The 26,378-nt window shown below is 40.2% G+C and overlaps 2 protein-coding genes across 2 annotated transcripts in view; one reads left to right on the top strand and one right to left on the bottom strand.

Annotated features, from left to right (window-relative positions):
* The first annotated feature begins 3,325 nt into the window (after positions 1-3,325).
* plg (plasminogen) lies at positions 3,326-24,129 on the top strand. The gene is made up of 19 exons (XM_027155463.2): positions 3,326-3,453; positions 3,586-3,615; positions 5,521-5,644; positions 5,819-5,925; positions 7,597-7,711; positions 7,793-7,932; positions 10,014-10,134; positions 10,953-11,071; positions 11,154-11,316; positions 12,409-12,533; positions 12,674-12,830; positions 13,221-13,417; positions 14,116-14,276; positions 15,842-16,050; positions 16,131-16,205; positions 16,280-16,420; positions 16,947-17,053; positions 17,199-17,344; positions 23,709-24,129. Exons 1-19 carry the CDS (start codon positions 3,405-3,407, stop codon positions 23,871-23,873), a joined length of 2,451 nt encoding a protein of 816 aa, XP_027011264.2. The 5' UTR covers positions 3,326-3,404; the 3' UTR covers positions 23,874-24,129.
* A 1,569-nt stretch (positions 24,130-25,698) lies between these two features.
* Positions 25,699-26,378, bottom strand: part of slc22a2 (solute carrier family 22 member 2) — an 11,487-nt gene continuing 10,807 nt past the window's right edge. The window contains exons 10-11 of the mRNA XM_027155314.2: positions 26,216-26,315; positions 25,699-26,091 (exon numbers count right to left, since the gene is read on the bottom strand). Of these exons, the coding sequence (XP_027011115.1) occupies positions 26,004-26,091; positions 26,216-26,315 (188 nt within the window). The 3' untranslated portion in view covers positions 25,699-26,003. The remainder of the gene's footprint in view (positions 26,092-26,215; positions 26,316-26,378) is intronic.

The raw sequence follows: 26,378 nt of genomic DNA, 5'->3' as shown, positions 1-26,378 counted from the left end.
ACAAACGTTAAAAAATTACATTTAGAAACAGTTGAGTCCCCCCCTCCCCTTCCTCTACAGTGGTTTGACCCACAGTTCCCCCTCCCCTTAGTCACAGTGGTTTGACCTACTGCCTGCTTTCCCAGTACATCTCACCTACTCTGCACACACACACACACACACACACACACGAGTCAGGTGTGTGGCTGCGGCTCAGTTAATGTTAAACTCCATTAAGTAGGGGATTTTATTTACTTTAAATAAAGCGATTCTCTTTAATGTACTTGATGCAGACTCATTCATAAATTAGTTGAGGCAAAAACGCTGATTACCGATGTAATTTTCCATGAATCTGTTATATTAGCGATTAAAATATTACTTTCAAATATTACTTTAAAATATTACTATCTAGTTAACGTTAGCCGTTTCACATACATTGTTTTATTTGGGACGACTTGGTATAATGTTAACTTAACATTAACCGACACAATTAGCATATTGTTTAGTTGTGCGTTTACTAAATGAGCACTGTGCTACGTCCGAACTGACCTCACTCTATTTTTTTTTTGTATAATCAATTTCTATTCTGTTCTTAAATGTCTTAATTTATTTTAAAAAAAAAATATTTATATTTTTTATGATAGTTTTACTTTCTTTATGTAAAGCACTGTGAATTACCATTGTGTATGAAATGTGCTACAGTATAAATAAACTTGCCTCGCAGTATCATAGACTAGATAAAATGACGGAGAAAACAAAAAATTGAACCTGAGAAAAACTTTGAAAATAACCAAAATGACGCAGTCTCCATGCTACAATAATAATAATAATAATAATGATAAAAGCAAAGTTTTTCACTGTGAGGACATGTCTGTACAAGTACAAATTGTTTGTATTATTTGTGTCCCCCCTTCAAAAATTGCTCATGAGAAATTTTAGATTTATTGCCCCCCCCTTAAATGAAATTTACGCCCATGTTTACCATATACTGTATAACACAATTATAACATAATAATTATAACACTAACAATAATTATAACACTAACAAGACACAGGTGACATTCCAGGAACAAGGTAAGGGCGTGGCACCGCCCACATGGAAACCTGCCATCCTGCCCTCTAATGGTCTGGCCAGGTTTGTAAAAAAAAAAAAATGAGACCAAGGTAAAACATTTCAGGACTTTTTCCACCTTTAATGTGACTTATAACCTGTACAACTCGATTAAAAAGCAAACTGGAATCTTTTAGGGAGGTGAGAAATGATGTGGTACTGTAGCTCTCAGTCTTTTTGGGAACTTTAATGTGAATTTCAACTTATTCTGGTGAAACCAATCTTTTTTTGATTTAGATGTATAGTTTGGGTTCCTCTTCATCTTCATCTTCATCTTCATCTAGTGTGTGAAGCCTGAAGGTTTTGGTGGCTGTGGTGTTCTTTAGCGATGAGAGGTGTTGTTTTTCTCCTTCTCCTGACTGGTACAAAAGAATTTCTTGGCATTAGATATACTGTGGAAAATAATAAAAACAGTCATCATCAAGTGGAGAAAATATGGTGCAACAGTGACATTACCAAGAACAGGACATACCTACAAAATTGATGAAAAGACAAGAAGAAATCTGGTCAGCGAGGCTGCCAGGGGACCTGCAGCAACACTAATAGAGCTGAAGGAATTTCTGCACCAATGTGACACCAATCTCCTGTATTCTTATAATATGTCTGGGCTATGGGCAAGGGTGGCAAGATGGAAACCTTCTCATACAAAGAAAAACATTCAAGCTTGACTAAATAAAACACACACACACACACACACACATATTTGAAGTCTCCCAAAAGCATGTGGGAAAATGTGTTATGGTCTGATGAAACCAAGGTTGAACATTTTGTCATAATTCCAAAAGGTATGTTTGGAGCAAAAACAACACTGCACATCGCTAAAGAACACCACAGCCACCAAAACCTTCAGGCTTCACACACTAGATGAAGATGAAGATGAAGATGAAGAGGAACCCAAACCGTACATCTAAATCAACAAAAAGATCGGTTTCACCAGAATAAGTTGAAATTCACATTAAAGTTCCCAAAAAGACTGAGAGCTACCACATTATTACTCACCTCCCTAAAAGATTCCAGTTTGCTTTTTAATCGAGTTGTACAGGTTATAAGTCACATTAAAGGTGGAAAAAGTCCTGAAATGTTTTACCTTGGTCTAATTTTTTTTTTTTTTTTTTACAAACCTGGCATTTTATCAGGGGTCTGTAAACTTTTTATATCAACTCTAGTTTCAAGATATTTATTTTCATCTATTTTTTCACCATTTACTTGAACATAAACATAAAATGAACTTAATAAAAATGAACATAAAACATCTGTGTGAAAATAAACAGCACTGAACGTCTTCGCCACGTCTCGCTCCACAGCGATGGTTAATACGGAGCTCATATGAAAGTAGAATTTGTAGTGTTTCGAAAGGATTTGTTTGTATCTTCGAAGTAAATTTGTTCGTATCTTCAAATGATATCAAACCCATTTCTTCTCTCTGTGATGCTCGAAGTCTTTCAAATTTAATGATGTTATCTTTACGACTAAAGGTGTGAGGTTATCAACGGAGGGAAAAAATCATACATCTCCTGAATCATTTTAGATCAGACTCGGGGACAGAAAATCATCTGTTTTTTAAAAAACGATCAAAAATGTCCCAGAAATGGATCCAAAAGGCCACCAGTGTACTGGTACAAAGGATTAAACAGAATATCTTCTGGATTGAACCAATTCCCTTCAAAGAAGAGGTCCGAATTCTAATACAAATCATTAAAAAGGAAAAAGCTTTTCATTTTCCTCACTAGAGGTGGTATTTGTTTGTCTCCAGCTTTATTTGTACATTGTGCTCAGACTTGCGAAAACTTGGATGTTTGGTGAATTAAGTTTGGATAACGGTTAATTATTAACTTATTGATTTGAGACTCGGAGCTGGAAATGTAGTTTTAAAAACCTATAAAGTTTAAATGATCACTTCATATCATTTTCTGCTTAGTAAGATTCATATTTTTAAACGACTGCGTTTGTTTTGCTTTGTTTTTTGTTTTAGAAAAAAATCCTTTCTATGATATATAAAGGCTCTATTAAGAAACCAAATGAGACGGTGTTGGAAAAACGACACTGGTTGTTCTAAATGAAAAACGTAATCAAACGATGTAATAATTACCCGAAGGAAAAAAACAACAGTCTGTGAAAAGACGTTCACAGAAGAGATTATACAAATGAACGATAAAACCTGATCGCAGACAGTAAACGGAGGTCCAGTAAACATAACATGAACTCTGTTCTATGCCCTTGTTAAGAAAATGATTGACCGATGATTATTTGTCTTATTGACATGGCCTAAAAGTAAAAAAGCTGCTCTGAATTCAGTGTGTGTTATTGCTACAGCATGGATGCTCACAAAGCGACTCTGCTTCTTGGGGTTTTCCTTTACGCAGGTGAGAATGTGGATAAATAGAGTAATAAAAGTCATCAAAATAAATGTAATTCTTCCACTTGAGACCATTATACACACATATATATATACATTTTTGTAAACTTTGTGGTCAAATTTTTTTTTCTCTCTCCAGGTCTCTTTCAGGTCCAGACCCAGAGTGCAGGTATGATCATAATCATAATTATTGAGATCCGCTGTCCAGAAATACACCCTCACAGTTAAATCAAAAGCTACAGTACCCTAAACAAATTGCAGGTAGTGCAAAATTCAGCTGCTAGAATTCTAACTTGAACAAAGTTAAGAGATCACATTACTCCCGTTTTGGAGTCCTTGCACTGGCTCCCCCTTAGGTTTAGGGTTGATTTTAAGATTTTGATGCTTACCTACAAGGCCCTACATGGGTTGGCTCCTCAATATCTGACTGAGCTTATAATTCCTTATATTCCATCTCGCGACCTTCGTTCTTCTCAAACTGTTCCTTTAACTCGTTTACAATCGATGGGAGATCTGATTTCTCTTCACTAGCTCCAAAACTTTGCAATTCTTTACCAACTGAGATAAGGCAAGCAACATCTCTTGGCATCTTAAAATCTCAGCTTAAAACTCATTTTTTTAGGGTAGCTTTTAATTGACTACTAATTGTGCATTGTGTCTATTTTTGTTGCTTTAATTTTAATGTTTATATTATATGGTGTATTTTTGTTGTTTTATTTGCTTTTGTAAAGCACTTTGAGATGTACTTTTAAAGGCGCTATACAAAATAAAGGTTATTATTACATAATATATCAGCATAATCGTGATTTCTAGGTTTCTAGGTGTTTCTTTTCCTTAAACTGCTCTGTATTTGTTTAGCCTGTTCAGGTTTAATGAAGTATATAATAGATCCATTCATGATGCACTACATCTGTCCAGATATCTTTTGAAATCCGAATATAGAAAAAGTTTAGCGTTATTTTTAATTTACAGACACCGAACGTTGAACGAGCCTGACCCTAAAATTGTTACGTCATAATTCGCAACTACACTTCGGTGACTATGAGATCATTTAGTAATCAGATATTTAAGTCAAGTATCAAATCTCTGTTCCTGACTAACAGCATCTGGACATGATTTGGGTTCTTGTACACATCCTCTTTAAGGTGTTTTGAACTGCTTTTCTGATCATCATGGTTAGACAGAGTGGTTATGTGAGTAACAGAAACCTTCCTGTCAGCTCGAACCAAACATCTGCAGAACATCTGCTCACTGGATATGCGTGATACCACAGATACCAAGACCAATCACTGAGTGAGATGATGCATTTTTTCGATCTGTATCGACATGATTGTCATATATTGCACTTGTTGGCTGCTTGGATATTAAGCTGTTTAACCTGGAACCTGCACCTTCAACTGAAATCAATGCTGTGGAAGTTTTGAAAAAATGATTAAAGAGGTGGACAAATTATTTGTGCTGCTGCGCAACAGGACCCAACGCTCCAGACGAGTTGGCACCCAATCCAGGGTGTCCTTTGCCTTGTGCCCCGACTCCCTTGGAATAGACTCCAGGCTGGCCTTGTGCACCTTTGCCCTGTGCCCGACTCCCTTGGAATAGACTCCAGGTTCCTCACAACCCTGTGTAGAATAAAAGCTACAGAAAAGAGATCAATGGATTGATTTTTTTTTGTCTTTGCACAGAAAAAATAAAGATATGTGTCAAAAATATTAACCTCTTGAGACACGAATGTCCTCATATGAGGACATAATATTTTCTCACAACTTCATTGTCTATATATTTATTGTACCAACCTTACACGAGGACTGCTAGGTATAATTCTTTTGCGAAACTGCTTCCTTGAAAACACTGATTAAATTTATAGCTATCGGCTATGAATTAAGAGAAACAGTCAGTAGAAATTGTAATGTACACAACAGTAGCACACGGGTCTCAGGAGGTTAAGCCTCTAAAATTAATACTTCACGCTTGGCTTTCTAGTCAGTTAAGCCAATTTGGTGAAGCATTTAGATGAGTCTTCCTAGCGTCTTCGCTGTGGTGTTAACTCGTCATGTCTTTTTGTCTTCGTTCAAAGATTTGGATTCGTACGTTAAAACCGACGGCGCTTGGATTTTCACCTTGCAAAAAAGAGCGTACATTACAGCAAAGGTGGAGGAATGTGCACTAAAGTGTGATGAAGAAACACAGTTCACATGCAGGTGAGACTCAGACACTCTGTTTTACAGCACACACACACACACACACACACACACACACACACACACACACACACACACACACACACACACACACACACCACACACACACACACACATGTATGGCACATCAGGCTGATGACCAAAACTGTACCATCTGTCATTTCTCTATTTCAGATCTTTTGTTTTCATCGAGAAAGATCAGGAATGTTTAACGATACCAGCCAACTCTAAGACAGAGCAGGTGTATCGGAGAGCGAGTACAGCTCTGTTTGAAAAGAAACGTAAGTTGTGATGCGAGACGGCTGAAAAGACGGAGTCGTTAAAACCCTTAATTTAAATCATAACTAATTGTAACTAGGGTTGCAAAGGGGCGGAAAGTTTACGGTAAATTTCCGGAAACTTTCCACGGGAACTTAATCTGGGGAATTTTGGGAATATTCAAAATTGTAAACTTTACAGGAATTTATGGAAATTTACAGGAATTTACCTAATTTACCTAATTTATATAAACTATATTATATACAAACATAAATAAACATGTAGTTTGGTCATAAGCAGACATGAATGTAAGGTAATACACATTTAAAAAATGACGTCTTGACCGATTTAATTGTAAGTAGAACTTTAATTGATTCTTTCATTGAGTAAAACAAAAGCATAAATAAATAAATATTATTATGCTTGTAATAAACATAATAAACTTAATAATTTTAATAAACATATTTCCCTATGATTGATGTAAAATGAAAGCATCCCTCACCCTTGCACTTCTAAAAAAAATTCCCAATCAAAATGTAAAATGAAGCATTTTTTTTTTCAAGTGAGTGTGTGTGTGTGTGGGGGGGTGTCATCAAATGATCTGTGTATGTGTAACACTCCTAATTTACTTCTTATTAAGAGTTAGTAAGGTAGTTATTAAGTTTAGGTATAGGGTACAATTAAGAATGTAGAATAAGGTAACGCAGAATAAAGCATTAATATGTGCTTAATAAGTACTAATAAATAGCCAATATTCTATTAATATTCATGCTAATAAACAACTAGTTAAATGACCCTAAAATAAAGTGTTACTGTGCATGTTATGGAAGAACACAAGTACCTGCAGGGGGTTTGGCCTGAATGGCCTTCCAGTAAACAGTGTGCTGTGTGCAAGTGACCGAGGAACGCAGGGTACAGATTCAACTTAAATTGCGTTAAATATTGTTGTTTTAAACAAAATTATGCTGCAAGATTTTTTTAAACTACATTTAGGTTCTTTGTTATAGGCAACTCTGCATTTTTTTAAAATTCCCACTTAATTCCCATATATTCCCGTTAATTCCCATGGAATGTTTCCAGCCTTGAAAATTCCCGGAATTTTGCAACCCTAATTGTAATCATAATAATGATTGTTTTTTTTTGTAATTGGTAATAAACTAATGACTCGTTCAGGTCTCTTTTTTATAGAGTTAAAAATGGAGTTTGCTCCTGTTTGTTGTGTCTATGTTGATCATTGAACGTCTTTGTCACATCTCACTCCACACTGAGGGTTAATATGAAGCTCATATGAAAGTTGACGCTCAGGATATTTTATCTAACTTTATCCGAGTAGGAGTCAGACTGTATATATTCATAGAAATGTCTCGGAAAAATTTCCAGACAAATGTTTGCATCTTCAAATTAAATGTTGATATCAAACCCATTTCTGCTCTCTGAGATGCTTTAAGTGTTCGTTCATAAACATCTACAATCTGAAGGTGTTTATCGTCAACCACAAAAATTCAGTGTCCATTTCCAATGGCAGTGTCCTGTAAAAAAAAATGCTTAAATATCCTGAACTGAATTAGTACTTAAGTACTTTACATGTTTTCTAAGATGTAGTGTTGATTAAACACATTGGATCTAATGTAGGGTTGAGAGATTGTTATTGTTATAAACCAATTGATTTTTGAGTCAAAACCACCTCTTTTCAGGTTATTTACTCGAGTGTTCCAACGGCGTCGGTAGCGACTACAGAGGGACACAAAGCAGGACGAAATCAGGAACACTGTGTCAGCGCTGGGAAGCTCTGTTCCCTCACAAGCCAAAGTACGTGTTACTGAAGTCATAATATTCGTAACGTAATAGATTATGATTGACGTTTCAAAGATAACTCTACTGTCCTCGCAGCATCACGCCCAAGACGCACCCGAAAGCCGACCTGGAGTCCAATTACTGTCGCAACCCAGACGGAGACAGTCAGGGCCCCTGGTGCTACACCACAGACATAAATAAGAGATGGGAGCACTGTTCCATTCCCAGCTGCAGTGGTACGAATGCAGACGACACATACGCAGGAGGCTTAAAGACACAATCAGAGTCATACACACGATCTAAAACCAGGTCAGAAGTCAGAAACACAAGCAGGGTCAATACACAGGCGATCGGAAGTGCAAACAAATCCAGTGCAATCCGAGACACGATAAGAGAGCGATGATTTGATTCCTTCAGCAGCCTTGGTCTAGGTTTCAGAATTAATTCAATTCAATTCAATTCAAGTTTATTTGTATAGCGCTTTTACCAATAGACATTGTCTCAAAGCAGCTTTACAGAACATAAACATAGAGCAGAAGGTAAACATAATTAATGATAAAGGAAATAACGAATAATAAAAGAAATAAGAATTTACAGAATAAAAATTCTAGGTTATTGGATTTCGACTTCGTTCATCTTACATCGACACAAATGCTCCAGGAGAAAACAACCATATCGACCCACCATATATATATTTTTTATTTTGGTACTGTTATACTATCAGTGTACCACAGTGTACTTCCTGTTCCACATGACAGCTTTCACATTATTGATAAATCATGCTCCATTTCAGACTAGACCACAGTGTGTCCTTCTCACTCACTCACTTTCTACCGCTTTATCCGAACTTCCCGGGTCACGGGGAGCCTGTGCCTATCTCAGGCGTCATCAGGCATCGAGGCAGGATACACCCTGGACGGAGTGCCAAACCATCACAGGGCACACACACTCTCATTCACTCACACACACACTACGGACAATTTTTCCAGAGATGCCAATCAACCTACCATGCATGTCTTTGGACCGGGGGAGGAAACCGGAGTACCCGGAGGAAACCCCTGAGGCACAGGGAGAACATGCAAACTCCACACACACACAAGGCAGAGACGGGAATCGAACCCCCAACCCTGGAGGTGTGAGGCGAACGCGCTAACCACTAAGCCATCGTGACCCCCCAGTGTGTCCTTATATTGTTATTATATTTTTTCTATCTTGTTTTCTCTTTAACACAAATTAATTTTCTCATTATCTCGAGACCAATTGTGTGAAGGATCCAGACTTAACTGTACCTTTTTGACCATTGCTCTGGTCAGCCGCAAACCATTTAAACGCATCTTTCAGACATCATTCTTTAGCATTGCAGACGTCCCGATCTCTCGAGCTGGCTGGCAGTGAAACTGACTACATGTTCAGAGTCGCTGTTTCTGTTTGAGTCCCTGATCAAAGTAAAAGCAAAGGCTGCATTAAAGTTGGGGTCTCCGTTGTTTGGGAAATGCTTCAGAAAACCGAGTCGGGCCGCCAAACAAAGCAAAAACAAAAACAAAACTAACGAGTAGCCAATGAGCAGAAAGGGGCGTGTCTTGTCAATATGTGGTGGAGACAGTGTTCAGTGCGCATGTGTGACATTAGCAGAAAGCGGTTTTATCATTAACATAGAGGATAAAAACAAAGAAAGAAAGAGAAGAAAGGCTTACGATAAGGCAAGAAGTAGGACGTGTTAATATAGGATCAGCTTTCCAGCGCTGGAGAGAACTGAACGTCTTCTGTGTGAAACGGAGCTAAACCTTTCATGGTACAACACACAGTACTACAAAAACACATTTGTATTACCATAGTATTACTCAGTGTGTTCATATATTAATAAAAATATCCCCTCGGCCAGCTGCCCCAGCAGGTTCCGCCATAATACTTGTCTGGGTTATACTTGGGTTATACTTGGGTTATAGTTGTCTGGTGTATGTGTGGGGCGGAGCTATCAAAACAGGGGTGGGACCCATTTGGGTTAGGGGCGTGGTTGTTTTGGTGATTTCAAATGTCAACATTAGCTTTCAAACAACAAAGACCCCACCTTTAAGGGCAATACAGTCAGACAGAACAATCCAAAAACATGGCTTATCTAGCATTTGAGTAGACATTCGATATGTTAATAAGCAGTCTATACTATACTGTACTAGAATGTTGTATTAACGTTGATTTAATGTTTAGAATGATACCTTGCATGCCAATTTTTTAAGCAAAAATCTGAGTAAAGATTATTATTATTATTATTATTATTATTATTATTATTATTATTTTGATGCTCTCTCACGGTCTACAGAGGAATGCATGTACTGTAGTGGAGAAAACTACAGAGGGAAGATCTCCATCACTGAGGGAGGATTCACCTGTCAACAATGGGACTCCCAGAAACCCCATAATCATGGATACAATCCCGATGTGTGAGACTTTTATTCTGCCTGCGTATTTAGTGCATGATATTTTCATAACTGTTTTTGGTTCCTGGTGACAATGCGATGGAAAATATTTCAATGAAATTAATTAAAACCACTAATTCTCATGGATCGTTTCATGCGATAACAGTTCTTAGAATGTAAAAGCTAAATGAACCAAACGGAGGAGGAGGAGGTGCACACAAGTGTTAATTTAGGTTTATAAAGAACCAGGAAAAAGTAGAAGGAAAAAACATGATGACAACAAAAGCCTCGGTAAAGACTTGGTAAAGAAGAGCTACGTTTACATTTAGAGCATTCGACAAACACTTTTATTCAGAGTGACTTATTTTTTTATATAATCTCACGATTGTCGGTTGTGGGCCTTGCACAGGGGCCCAGCACGTGCAGCTTGGTGTACATGGGGTTCTAAAGCACAACCTTTCAATTGCTGGGAGGCAATTAGTGGTAACAGAAGAGATGAGTGACTGTTACATGTTACAGACATGCTGGGGCTAATGGGTAATGTTTTATCTCGGGTCCAGCATAGACATCACAGCACCTAGCTAAATCATCCTTTATGACTACAAGGCAATTAAAAACGGACAGAACATTGCCAAGGAGAAGGAACATCCAACTGCAAGAAAGACAACAGATTAAAAAAATGGGGAAACTTTTGTGCAGATTAAAATTGCATTCAAAAGAGCTGTGCATGAGATTTTCAAGAAGCTAAAGGTTCACTTAGATGAAACAAGGTATGAGACAAATAATTTAGGCTGTGTATATATACTGTATATATACACGTGTGTGTGTGTGCGTGTGTGTAGTTTTCCTGAGAAGTACTTGGAAGAGAACTACTGCAGAAATCCAGATGGAGAACCCAGACCTTGGTGTTTCACTACAAATCCATCCAAACGCTGGGATTTCTGCTTGATCCCTCGCTGCAGTAAGTTCCTTTAATATTACCAGAGAGAATATAGTTTCACTGTACACATTCAATGCATGTCTTTTTTTTTCTAACCCCACAGCGACCCAGCCTCCAACCGTTGAACCAGAGGTTAGCTGTATTACAGGAGACGGGAACTCTTACAGAGGCACTGTGTCTGTGACAAAATCAGGGAAAACTTGCCAATCATGGTCATCTCAGGTTCCTCAGAAGCATTCAAGAACACCAGTGAACTACCCGTGCAAGTGAGGACCTGTGTGTAATCACCTACTGTATGATCGTAAATAACAAGTCGTCGATCAGGATATGGTTAGAAATCTTTTTTGGTCTTTCTAGGGTAATAGTTGAAAAACTGCTTCGATAAACAACCCCCTTTTCACATTGTTACCTAGTTCAGATCTTAACCGTCAGAGAAACCATCTCCAACCAAGAGCACGCTGTTAATGTACATTTCAATCCAAAAGTATGGGAACTGCACGGCCATCCACCCGTTTTGATCAGGTGTTTCTTGTTGCCCAGGTGTGTAAGTTAGACTGATTGTTTAAACATTTAATAACTCTGGATGTCTACAATTGGTCTGAGCTCCTGTGAAGATTGTGTTTGCTGTTAAAAAAGGATAAACCACCACAAAGCCAGAGAGTTGTACTGTATATAGTCAGAAAGAATTAGGCAAAGCTAATACAACAATTTGGAACAAAGAAACTACTGTTGTACCAACCATATCAGACATCGAACAGTCCAGTCAAGATAAACGACAGGGGCTGATGAAAGAAACATCAAGAGCGCTGTGACGAAATATACAAACTGTGGAGAAAGAAAAGAAATATTTATGATCTAAAATCATGGTGGCTTAGTGGTTAGCACGTTCGCCTCACACCTCCAGGGTTGGGGGTTCAATTCCTGCCTCTGCCTTGTGTGTGTGGAGTTTGCATGTTCTCCCCGTGCCTCGGGGGTTTCCTCCGGGTACTCCGGTTTCCTCCCCCGGTCCAAAGACATGCATGGTAGGTTGATTGGCATCTCTGGAAAATTGTCCGTAGTGTGTGAGGGAATGAGAGTGTGTGTGTGCCCTGTGATGGGTTGGCACTCCGTCCAGGGTGTATCCTGCCTCGATGCCCGATGACACCTGAGTTAGGCACAGGCTCCCCGTGACCCGAGAAGTTCGGATAAAGCGGTAGTAAATGAATGAATGAATGAATGAATTTCAACCTTCAAGAGAGATGCATCAAAGAAATACTGAAGAAAACAATCATTTACCCATTTAACGATTTCTGGTTAATTGATGATTTTCTTTAAATTCAGTTTTGAATGCTGGAACCATTTACTTGTGTTTGTTGCAGAGATCTGGATAACAACTACTGCAGAAACCCTGACAACGAGAGGAGCCCCTGGTGTTACACCACCGACCCTGAAACCCGCTGGGAGTACTGCAATATATCGAGCTGTGGTGCCGAGCCACACCCAGGTCGGTTTCCATACAGCCAGGATTCACTTAATTCTCTTGCTACTGTATTAATCATCACACATCTTTCACACACACACAATGACTGTGTTACTATTCGAATATCTTTTACAGTATACAATGTACTGTACATGTCTTTATAGATGAACCAGTTATCGCTCCAGCCGAGGACTGTTACACAGGAAACGGCAGCTCATACCGTGGGGTCATGTCAGAGACCATCACTGGGAAGAAGTGTCAGTCTTGGAGCTCTATGAACCCTCATAAACATTCAAAGACTTCACAGCAATTCCCTAATGCGTAAGGCAAAGGATGTTGTGAAAAGCTTAAAACCATTAGATGAAGAACCATTTTGTTGTCAATATTCTTAGAAAAATCTTGATCTTTTCGAGTTGTGTTAAAGGTTGTTAGGTTAAACAGGTTCTATTTAGAAGGAAACTACTACTACTACTATCGGGTCCTACTCAGAACCTAAAAGGGTTTAAAAAAACACTCCAAAATTTGCATTCCCAATGTTTTCCTGACAAAAGCATTACCTTTCTTTTACATTTTTATTTTAAGAATAAATTTCAAGGCATTATAAGTGAAATTTCATAACAAAAGCCTTCAGCAGGTCCAGAAAAGTCATGTGATTTGCGGGCGTGGCAACTTAGTTGTTATCTTAAGCTTCCAATCTCTTTCCTCACACAGAGACTTGAGAAGAAACCTGTGCAGGAACCCTGATGGTGACAGGGCTCCATGGTGCTACACCACTGACCCCACTGTACGCTGGGAGTACTGTAAGATAGAGCGCTGTGGTAGCATTCTTCCATCTCAGACCAATGGGGAAGGTGTGCGTCCTCCCCCGATCGTCATACAACAGGCTCTTCCTCCTATAAAAAACCCAGGTCTGTCTTCATGAAACCAAACATACTGTATGTGAAACCATACAGTTTCATCCCTCCTTCTTCGATCTGTCAATCGTTGAGATTTGAATGTGTCTAAGACATCGAATCCCAACGATTCCACAACTGTCAAGAGATCAAGAGGGAAAGTATTTGTGCACTTTGGATGGGAGGGCATTACTCTCCCTCTCCTGTCAATCACAGTGCCAATCGAACATCTGTGAGTTCATGCATTGTGTGTGGAAGAGGGCAGGTGATGCTTTCTTATGTGTGTTTTAAAGAACAAGATTCAAAATGTTATTAAGGCTTAATATGACCTGGAGGAAGCCGGTAGCTTCGATTTGTTGTGGGAGTCCTAGCTAATGGGTTGGAATCAGCCGATGATAATTACATCGTACTGGGATGTGGTAGCTCAGTGGTTGGGTGTGTGTTGGGCTACTGATCGGAAGGTCATAGGTTCGAACCCCAGGTCCACCAAGCTGCCACTGCTGGGCCCCTGAGCAAGGCCCTTAACCCTCTCTTGCTCAGTTGTAAGTCACTCTGGATAAGGGTGTCTGCTAAATGCCGTAAATGTACGCATTTAAAAACACATTTTCATCGTGGCTAGAAAATACATTTGTTGTCTTTATTTTTGGGTGCACAAACTTTGAAGCTTTGTTATCTGCGTTGACTTTTTGTAACAATGATTGTGGTTTTTTAAGAAAAAGAAAATGAAGATTGCAAGATCGGCATCGGAGAAGATTATCGAGGTTCGATATCGATTACTACAGAAGGAGTAACCTGCCAAGCATGGGGTGCAACGACGCCCCACATGACCAACTTTAATGATAAGACGCACCCTGGGAAGGGTCTGGAGTCTAATGTAGGTCATAGTGCCGTAGATGCTGTGGCATGACTTTACTGGTTACTGTATACTAATTAGATGTAGAACAGAATACTTCTAAAGAATGAATCATGATATTTTTTTTACTCCTACCCAATACCAGTTTATGTATCTTTGTATCCTTAATAAGGCTTTATAACCCAAATATAACTGACATAAAAGTACTTATGAAGGATTACTCCAGCATGGGATAAACTACAGTATAAGACTGCATTTGATTCATTGACTGCATATTGACTGGAGTCATGAGGGTTGACTTACATTGGTATAAATGACTTTGTAGCTCTAAACACAGGTATGTCACCTAATGTCATATGACGATTGTGAATAGGATAAAAAAAAAAATAGACTGTTGTTAAAAATGGCATTGATCATAAAAATCTTATCAGCAGAAGAAAGAAACACATTTTATGTAATGGATTTACTGTATGAGATGTTTATGAATGCTAAAGTTGTTGTCATGACACTGTCATGACATGTCAGAAACATTATATATATATATACGCAAAATGAGTTCTATAGGGTCAATTCTAAGATGACATAGGTATTTATACTGACTTTACAGTATAAATACTTTACAGACACATGACATTGTAATGTTAGTAAAACACAGATGTCAGTCTTGTGACACTGTAAAGTCAGTATGAATACCTATGTCAGTGTTATGACACTATAATGTCATTATAAATACATATGTCAGTGTTAGAGCATCGTAACGTCAGTTTAAATACCTATGTCAGTCTCGTGACACTGTAATGTCAGTATAAATACCTATGTCAGTCTAATGACACTGTAAAGTCAGTATAAATACCTATGTCAGTCTTGTGACACTGTAATTTCAGTACAAATACATGTCAGTTTTGTGACACTGTAAATTCCGTATAAATACCTATGTCAGTCTCATGACACTGTAAAGTCGGTATAAATACTTGTCAGACACATGACATTGTAATGTTAGTAAAACAGATGTCAGTCTTGTGACACTGTAAAGTCAGTATAAATACATATGTCAGTGGTACAACACTGTAATGTCATTATAAATATTTAGTCAGTCTCATGACAATGTAATGTCAGTATGAATACCTATGTCAGTCTAGTGACACTGTAATGTCATTATAAATACCTATGTCAGCCCCATGACTCTGTAATATCAGTATAAATACCAGTCAGTCTAGTGACAATGTAATATTACTATAAATACCTATGCCATGCATATTTTCTGTAACATTTATGTTTCCCAGTCCTATTAATAAGACATTTATGAACACATACTGTATGTCAGTACGAATACCTGCCTATAACATTGTAATGTCAGTAGCATATATACATTTCAAGTAGAGTCAGTTTTAAAGTGCTGCTTAACAATTTTTTTTTATGAAATCCTACGTCAACATCATGGGAAATGTAGTGTCAGTGTCAGCTACGACCACGGACGTCTACGAACATCTTGATGGCAGCTGATGCCTCTTTGAATAAACTTGTATGATATGTTAATGTCAGGTGATAAACTGATCCAAATAATTTCACATTTTTTTAATGACTAGAAATGCAGAAATCCTGACGGTGACACGAACGGACCTTGGTGTTACACGATGAATCCGGCAAAGAAATGGGACTACTGTAACGTCCGAGACTGCGCAGAAACGAAATGCGGACAGCCGGTAACAAAACCCAGGCGCTGCTTTGGCAGGATCGTCGGAGGATGCACCTCTAAACCTCACTCTTGGCCTTGGCAGATCAGTCTCAGGACCAGGTAACAATCTCGAAACACATTACAGAGATTATCTTCTACAGCCGTGTCTGCACTCTGCTGACTGTGTCCGTGTGTTACAGCACCGGCCTGCACTTCTGTGGAGGAACTTTAATCGATGCCCAGTGGGTCCTTACAGCAGCTCACTGCCTCGAACGGTGAGTTAACTCATGAGAACGTTGTCTTGACAACATCTGGTCCTGATGCTGACATATTGATTCTTATTCTGCAGATCTAACAGACCGTCTGCCTACAAAGTATACATGGGAATCCATACAGAACGTGCAACTGAGGCGTCCAAACAGATCCGTGACCTGGACCAGATTATAAAGGGGCCACCAGGAACAGATATCGCTTTACTCAAGCTGGATAGGTCAGGACCTTTTTCTGCAGCATTTTGTTTAGTGAGGATGATGATCCAAAAGTTTTAGCACCCTTCAGAGAAATGAGAAAAAAATGAGTACCCTAGAAAGAGATATGTCTGGTTGTTTGTCTGTCTTTTCTGACTTTCTGCCAGTCTGATTTTCTGTCTATCTAGTTTTCTGTCTGACCATCTGAATGTCTGTCTGGCGGGCTGAGTGTATGTCTCTCTGTCTGTCTGTCTAATCTGGTTGCACACAAATACTGTTTCTGGTCTTTGAGCACAAACGAAACACAACATTATCTGCTTTCTGCGCATGAATGTGAAATGAATATGAAATAAATAAGCAGCTGAAAATAGCACTTAGTAAGTACAATCAGGGTAACAATAACAAAACTTTTAAAATATTTTACTTTGGATATGGTTTTTTGTACATTTTTATAAAGGGTGCCAGTAATTTTGGAGAAAACTGTATGTCCTTACTATATATATATTGTTCAGTGAACCAAACCACAAAGACTTTTTTCCCTCAATACAGGCCAGCTAATTTAAATGATAAAGTGGCTAAGGTGTGTTTGCCTCAAAAAGATTACATCGTACCCAGTGGGACAGAGTGCTACGTTACAGGCTGGGGAGAAACCCAAGGTATGGGACAGAACACACACACACACACACACACACACACACACACACACACACACACACACACACACACACACACACACACACACACAAAGTGTATAGAATCCGGACTCAGTATCCCCCTCTCGTGATGCGGTGTGTTTAACAGGAACGGGTGGAGAAGGCATTCTGAAGGAGACGGGTTTCCCAGTTATAGAAAACAAAGTGTGTAATCGTCCTGAATACCTGAACAACCGAGTGAAGGACTTTGAGATGTGTGCAGGAAACATAGAGGGAGGAACTGATAGCTGTCAGGTAACAACACTGATCTAATGCTGAATCAAATGAATTCAATTAATACATCAAAAATGTAATAGTTTACACACACTCCCTCTTATACTCACTCACTCACTCACTCACTAACACACTCAATAACACTCACTCACTCACTCACATTCACTCACTAACACACTCAATAACACTCACTCACTCACACACTCACTCACTCACTCACATTCACTCACTAACACACTCAATAACACTCACTCACTCACACACTCACATTCACTCACTAACACACTCAATAACACTCACTCACTCACACACTCACTCACTCACTATCACTCACTCACTCACTCACATTCACTCACTAACACACTCAATAACACTCACTCACTCACACACTCACTCACTCACTATCACTCACTCACTCACTCACATTCACTCACTAACACACTCAATAACACTCACTCACTCACTCACTCACTCACTCACTATCACTCACTCACTCACTCACATTCACTCACTAACACACTCAATAACACTCACTCACTCACTCACTCACTCACTCACTATCACTCACTCACTCACTCACTCACATTCACTCACTAACACACTCAATAACACTCACTCACACACTCACTCACTATCACTCACTCACTCACTATCACTCACTCACTCACATTCACTCACTCACTATCACTCACTCACTCACTCACTATCACTCACTCACTCACTCACATTCACTCACTCACTATCACTCACTCACTCACTCACTCACTCACTATCACTCACTCACTCACTCACATTCACTCACTAACACACTCAATAACACTCACTCACACACTCACTCACATTCACTCACTAACACACTCAATAACACTCACTCACACACACTCACTCACTCACTCACTCACTCACTCACTCACTATCACTCACTCACTCACTATCACTCACTAACACACTCAATAACACTCACTCACACACTCACTCACTCACTCACTCACTCACTATCACTCACTCACTCACTCACTCACTCACACTCACTCACTAACACACTCAATAACTCACTCTATCACTCACTATCACTCACTATCACTCACTATCACTCACTCACTCACTATCACTCACTCACTCACTATCACTCACTCACTATCACTCACTCACTCACTCACTCACTCACTCACTCACATTCACTCACTAACACTCACTTCACATCCACTATCACATCACCATCACTCACTCACTCAGTCACATTCACTCACTAACACACTCATAACACTCACTCACTCACCTCACTCACTCAATCAGCTCACTCACTATCACTCACATTTCACTCACTACCACACTCAATACCACTCACTCACACCACTCACTCACTCATATCACTCAACTCACTCACTCCTCACGTATCACTCACTATCACTCATATCACTCACTCACACACTCACTCACTCACCACTCACTTCACTCACTCCTCACATCAACTCACTCCACTCACTCACTCACTCACTCACTTGACCTCACTCACTCACTTCCCTCCACTCACATCACGTCACCTCCCGTCCACTCCACTCACATCAACTCATAACACTCACTCACACACTCACTCACTCACTCACTCACTCACTCACTCACTCACTCACTCACTCACTCACTCACTCACTCACTCACTATCACTCACTCACTCACTCACTCACTCACTCACTCACTCACATTCACTCACTAACACACTCAATAACACTCACTCACTCACTCACTCACTCAATCACTCACTCACTATCACTCACATTCACTCACTAACACACTCAATAACACTCACTCACACTCACTCACTCACTCACTATCACTCACTCACTCACTCACTCACTATCACTCACTATCACTCACTATCACTCACTATCACTCACTCACTCACTATCACTCACTATCACTCACTATCACTCACTATCACTCACTCACTCACATTCACTCACTAACACACTCAATAACACTCACTCACTCACACACACACTCACTCACTCACTCACTCACTCACTCACTCACTCACTCACTCACTCACTCACATTCACTCACTAACACACTCAATAACACTCACTCACACACTCACTCACTCACTCACTCACTCACTATCACTCACTCACTCACTCACATTCACTCACTAACACACTCAATAACACTCACTCACACACTCACTCACTCACTATCACTCACTCACTCACTCACTATCACTCACTATCACTCACTCACTCACTATCACTCAATAACACTCACTCACACACTCACTCACTCACTCACTCACTCACTCACTCACTCACTCACTCACTCACTCACTCACATTCACTCACTAACACACTCAATAACACTCACTCACACACTCACTCACTCACTCACTCACTCACTCACATTCACTCACTAACACACTCAATAACACTCACTCACACACTCACTCACTCACTCACTATCACTCACTCACTCACTCACTCACTATCACTCACTCACTCACTATCACTCAATAACACTCACTCACACACTCACTCACTCACTCACTCACTCACTCACTCACTCACTCACTCACTCACTATCACTCACTCACTCACTCACTCACTCACTCACTCACACACTCACTCACTCACACACTCACTCACTCACTCACTCACTCACTCACTCACTCACTCACTCACTCACACTCACTCACTATCACTCACTCACACTCACTCACTCACTCACTCACTCACTCACTCACTCACTCACTCACACTCACTCACTCACTCACTCACTCACTCACTCACACTCACTCACTCACTCACTCACTCACTCACTCACTCACACACTCACTCACTCACTCACTCACTCACACACTCACTCACTCACTCACTCACTCACTCACTCACTCACTCACACACTCACTCACTCACTCACTCACTCACTCACACTCACTCACTCACTCACTCACTCACTCACACTCACTCACTCACTCACTCACTCACTCACTCACTCACTCACTCACTCACTCACTCACACTCACTCACTCACTCACTCACTCACTCACTCACTCACTCACTCACTCACTCACTCACTCACTCACTCACTCACTCACTCACTCACTCACTCACTCACTCACTCACTCACTCACACACTCACTCACTCACACACTCACTCACTCACTCACTCACTCACTCACTCACTCACTCACTCACTCACACACTCACTCACTCACTCACACACTCACTCACTCACACACTCACTCACTCACTCACTCACTCACTCACTCACACACTCACTCACTCACTCACACTCACTCACTCACTCACTCACTCACTCACTCACTCACTCACTCACTCACTCACTCACTCACACACTCACTCACTCACTCACTCACTCACTCACTCACTCACTCACACACACTCACTCACTCACTCACTCACTCACTCACTCACACTCACTCACTCACACTCACTCACTCACTCACTCACTCACACTCACTCACTCACTCACTCACTCACACTCACTCACTCACTCACTCACTCACTCACTCACTCACACTCACTCACTCACTCACTCACTCACACACTCACTCACTCACTCACTCACACTCACTCACTCACTCACTCACTCACTCACTCACTCACTCACTCACACTCACTCACTCACTCACTCACTCACTCACTCACTCACTCACTCACTCACTCACTCACTCACTCACTCACTCACACTCACTCACTCACTCACTCACTCACTCACTCACTCACTCACTCACTCACTCACACACTCACTCACACTCACTCACTCACTCACTCACTCACTCACTCACACTCACTCACTCACTCACTCACTCACACTCACTCACTCACTCACTCACTCACTCACACTCACTCACTCACTCACACTCACTCACTCACTCACTCACTCACTCACTCACACACTCACTCACTCACTCACACACTCACTCACTCACTCACTCACTCACTCACTCACTCACACTCACTCACACTCACTCACTCACTCACTCACTCACACTCACTCACTCACACTCACTCACACACTCACTCACTCACTCACTCACTCACTCACTCACTCACTCACTCACTCACACTCACTCACTCACTCACTCACTCACTCACTCACACTCACTCACTCACTCACTCACTCACTCACTCACTCACTCACACTCACTCACTCACTCACACTCACTCACACACTCACTCACTCACTCACTCACTCACTCACTCACTCACTCACTCACTCACTCACTCACTCACTCACTCACTCACTCACACTCACTCACTCACTCACACTCACTCACTCACTCACTCACTCACACTCACTCACTCACTCACTCACACTCACTCACTCACTCACTCACACTCACTCACTCACTCACTCACTCACACTCACTCACTCACACTCACTCACTCACTCACTCACTCACTCACTCACACTCACTCACTCACACTCACTCACACACTCACTCACTATCACTCACTCACTCACACACTCACTCACTCACTCACTCACTATCACTCACTCACTCACTATCACTCACTCACTCACTCACATTCACTCACTAACACACTCAATAACATTCACTCACTCACTCAATCACTAACACTCACTCACTCACTCACATTCACTCACTAACACACTCAATAACATTCACTCACTAACACACTCAATAACATTCACTCACTCACTCACTCACTCACTCACTCACTATCACTCACTCACTCACATTCACTCACTAACACACTCAATAACATTCACTCACTCACTCAATCACTAACACTCACTCACTCACTCACATTCACTCACTAACACACTCAATAATATTCACTCACTCACTCAATCACTAACACTCACTCACTCACATTCACTCACTAACACACTCAATAACATTCACTCACTCACTCAATCATTAACACTCACTCACTCACTAACACTCACTCACTCACTCACTCACTAACACTCACTCACTCACTCACTCACTATCACTCACTCACTAACACTCACTCACTATCACTCCCTCCCTCACTATCACTCACTCACTATCACTCACTCACTATCACTCACTCACTATCACTCACTCACTATCACTCACTCACTCACTCACTATCACTCACTCACTATCACTCACTCACTATCACTCACTCACTATCACTCACTCACTAACACTCACTCACTCACTCACTCACTCACTCACTCACTAACACTCACTCACTCACTAACACTTACTCACTCACTAACACTTACTCACTCACTCACACTTACTCACTCACTCACTCACTCACCGACTCACACTCACTCACTAATACTCACTCACTCACTAACATTCATTCACTCACTAACATTCACTCACTCACTAACATTCACTCACTCACTCACTATCACTCCCTCACTAACACTCACTCACTATCATTCACTCACTATCACTCACTCACTCACTCACTCACTCACTATCACTCACTCACTAACACTCACTCACTCACTCACTCACTCACTAACACTCACTCACTAACACTCACTCACTAACACTTACTCACTCACTCACTAACACTTACTCACTCACTCACTAACACTTACTCACTCACTCACACTTACTCACTCACTCACTCACTCACTCACCGACTCACACTCACTCACTAATACTCACTCACTCACTAACATTCATTCACTCACTAACATTCACTCACTCACTCACTCACTCACTATCACTCCCTCACTAACACTCACTCACTATCATTCACTCACTATCACTCACTCACTCACTCACTCACTATCACTCACTCACTATCACTCACTCACTATCACTCACTCACTCACTCACTAACTCACTCACTAACACTCACTCACTAACACTTACTCACTCACTCACTCATTCACTCACTCACACTCACTCACTGACTCACACTCACTCACTAATACTCATTCACTCACTAACATTCACTCACTAACAATCACTCACTCACATTCACTCACTAACATTCACTCACTAACATTCACTCACTCAATAACATTCACTCACTAACACTCACTCACTAACACTCACTAACACTCACTCACTCACTCAATAACACTCACTCACTATCACTCACTCACTCACTCACTATCACTCACTCACTATCACTCACTCACTAACACTCATTCACTCACTCACTATCACTCACTCACTAACACTCACTCACTCACTCACTCACTAACACTCACTCACTCACTCTCACTCACTCACTAACACTCACTCACTCACTCACTCACTAACACTCACTCACTAACACTCACTCACACACTCACTCTCTCACTCTCACTCACTCACTCACTCACTCACTCACATTCATTTACTCACCCACCCTCTATCTCTCTCTCTCTCTCTCTCTCTCTCTCTCTCTCTCTCTCTCTCTCTCAGGGTGACAGTGGAGGTCCTCTAGTATGTTATGGTCAGAACACCTTCATTCTCCAGGGAGTAACATCATGGGGTCTCGGCTGTGCCAATGCCATGAAGCCTGGTGTGTACGCTCGCGTCTCTAAGTTCACTGACTGGATAGAAAAACAGACGGGAATCAAATCCTGAAATCTTTCAAAGTAAATCAATGGTTCTTTGTTTCTGAAGTCTCAGAAATGAACACAATGATTTCTTTTTAATTGCCTCTAATTTTAACAGATGGCAGTTTATATGCACAGATTAAAAAAAGAAAAACTTGGATTGTGGACTATTGATTTACAGCATATCTATATGTCTAATAGTTCTTCAAAAATTGAGTTGACTGATCCACAGAGATACTGTATCCATCACTGTATATACACCGAAATAAACTACTCTCATTACAGATCCAATACACTTACTCTCTCAAACACTCTCTCAAACACTCTCTCAAACACTCTCTCACTCACTCACCAGTTTCTTTACAACAAAGTCGTCTGTAGGCGTTCCTACTTCCGGTTGCCACAGTAACGACATTATCAGCATAATATAACACAAATGCATACATATACATATAATGAACTCTGAGGGTTTCCTGAATATTATATATATATATATATATATATATCTTTTTTTTTTTATTGATATAAGTTTTGACTACGTGCATTTTCAGACAACACAATAATCGCAACACAGAGTTATAAGCAAGATCGCGTAGCGGGTTTTGGAAATCTTTTGCTGGAGTGTTTACATGGTAAATGTGGTGCTCAAAATATTCCTGTTAGTCAGAAAAACACAGCGTATCCTCAGCTTTACTCCTTACGACCTTAAAGAGTAGACTCGTTAATGTGTATTTTTCATTAGCAGTGATAAATTGTGGCACAATATAAAACTAGATTTGTAAAGTTCGTCGCAGCAAACTCTGATGTTGGCTTTTGACGATGCCAGTATTCAAGCCGGTGCTTTTTGGAGGCGAGTGGACATAAGGGTCAGTGTTACTTTTGGAAGCAAGTAGACAGAAAGCTAGGGTACCAAAACATTTGGAGGTAAGTGGAGACGAGCATGTGATGTCATCCGAATACCCTTGAGGAAGTTCTCATTGTTCTGAGTGTTTTGAAATGTCACATGTCCATTGATTTTGCATATCTTGGGGGTGGGGCTGCGGGACAACCGGAAGGCCAGTCGGTACACCGATTTAAACCTTTGTTCAGAGTATCACCCTAAAGGAGCTGGCCGAGTTTGGTGTAGAGAGTTTAAAAGCTTGTCGAGTTATAAACCTACAAAGTTTATAATGGGAGTCTATGGGGAAAAAAGGCCAATTTTAAACCCGGTACCGGAAGTACCGGAACTCGGATCGCTTAGAAAAGTAATAGCAACAAACTTCAGACCAGGATCTACAACATACTCAAATTTGGTGCATGTGGCTCGAAAGCCCTAGGAGGAGTTACTCTTGATATATTTTGTCTAAGTTTAAATAGGAAAACAGAATGTTGGCTTCTACAAAGCGACATAATAAAGTTTGTGTGTGTGTGTGTGTGTGTGTGTGTGTGTGTCTGTAGCAGCAGGTGAGCTGCAGTGGCTGAGCTGCATTACTAGATAATTTAGCACACGCTAAGCTAACACACTTTATGGAGATTTGGGGGTGGGGCTAAACGTAATTCAGCTGTGCTGTGAACTTTCTTGATAATTTATACCTGATTATCCCTTTATTAACATATGTCCCAACTAAGAACAATAAAAATCTGCTAAAATTTTAGGAAATCTCGTGGGGTTTTTTTTCTTTTAAACTTTTTCTTAATGATTGATAAATAAGGCCCACGGACAGCCCCGATAGTCTATAAACTGAAACTCAAGCACATTCTGAAAGCTCCATAGGTCGCATCAATAATGCAAATGTTTGTGCCCCTTTACAGAAACATTTAAATTTAACAGACATCAACCAAAAAGTTTCTTCATCATCACAAATAACACAGTGTCAAATTGGGCATTTTTTATTATGATAATATTAACAACAATAATAATACAAACAATAAAAAAACAGACACAATAAAATTTGTTCAAAAAAATCTTTGAAGATCTGTTCACCAGTTCAACTGGATCCACAAAGTTTTCTCTAAACAGCGCCCTCTAGTGTACAGTATATAAGTGATACGACATCCAGTCCTGGTTTTCTCTTCACTACTGAACAGTGATGCGTCCATCAAACCAGCTTCGGACCGGTTGCCAGATTTAAGTCCACACGTTACTTCAGAGTGTGAGGTAAAAAATAAAAAGTTCCACTCAGACTGTTGTAGTTTCTTTATTATTTGTCACATCTTGGTGAAGCAGATTCTCTAGCTGATGACTTTTCATTGTGTTCTCTTTGTTTCTGCATCGAGAAGAGACAGAATATAACAATAACGTGAAGTCTAATAACTCGTTAATAAGTTTATTAACTCGGATATGAATAAATATATCAACGAATAAATTAATAAATGAACAATAAAACTCACTTGTGTGGGTGTTCAATGTCATCGATGGTCTCAGGAAGAGGTGCACCTCTGGTTTCAGGAAGCAGGAGCACTGAACCACCAGCAATCAATGCAAGGATTCCTGGTGAAGTTGTCAGAATTAATGTCTAATACACTGTGTATGGTTTCTCTGTACCTTTTTACA

The sequence above is a fragment of the Tachysurus fulvidraco genome, chromosome 16 (genome assembly GCF_022655615.1).
Source record: "Tachysurus fulvidraco isolate hzauxx_2018 chromosome 16, HZAU_PFXX_2.0, whole genome shotgun sequence".
Classification (NCBI taxonomy): domain Eukaryota; kingdom Metazoa; phylum Chordata; class Actinopteri; order Siluriformes; family Bagridae; genus Tachysurus; species Tachysurus fulvidraco.
The sequence above is the reverse complement of the archived record's forward strand: the minus strand, read 5'-3'. Positions and strand labels throughout refer to the sequence as shown.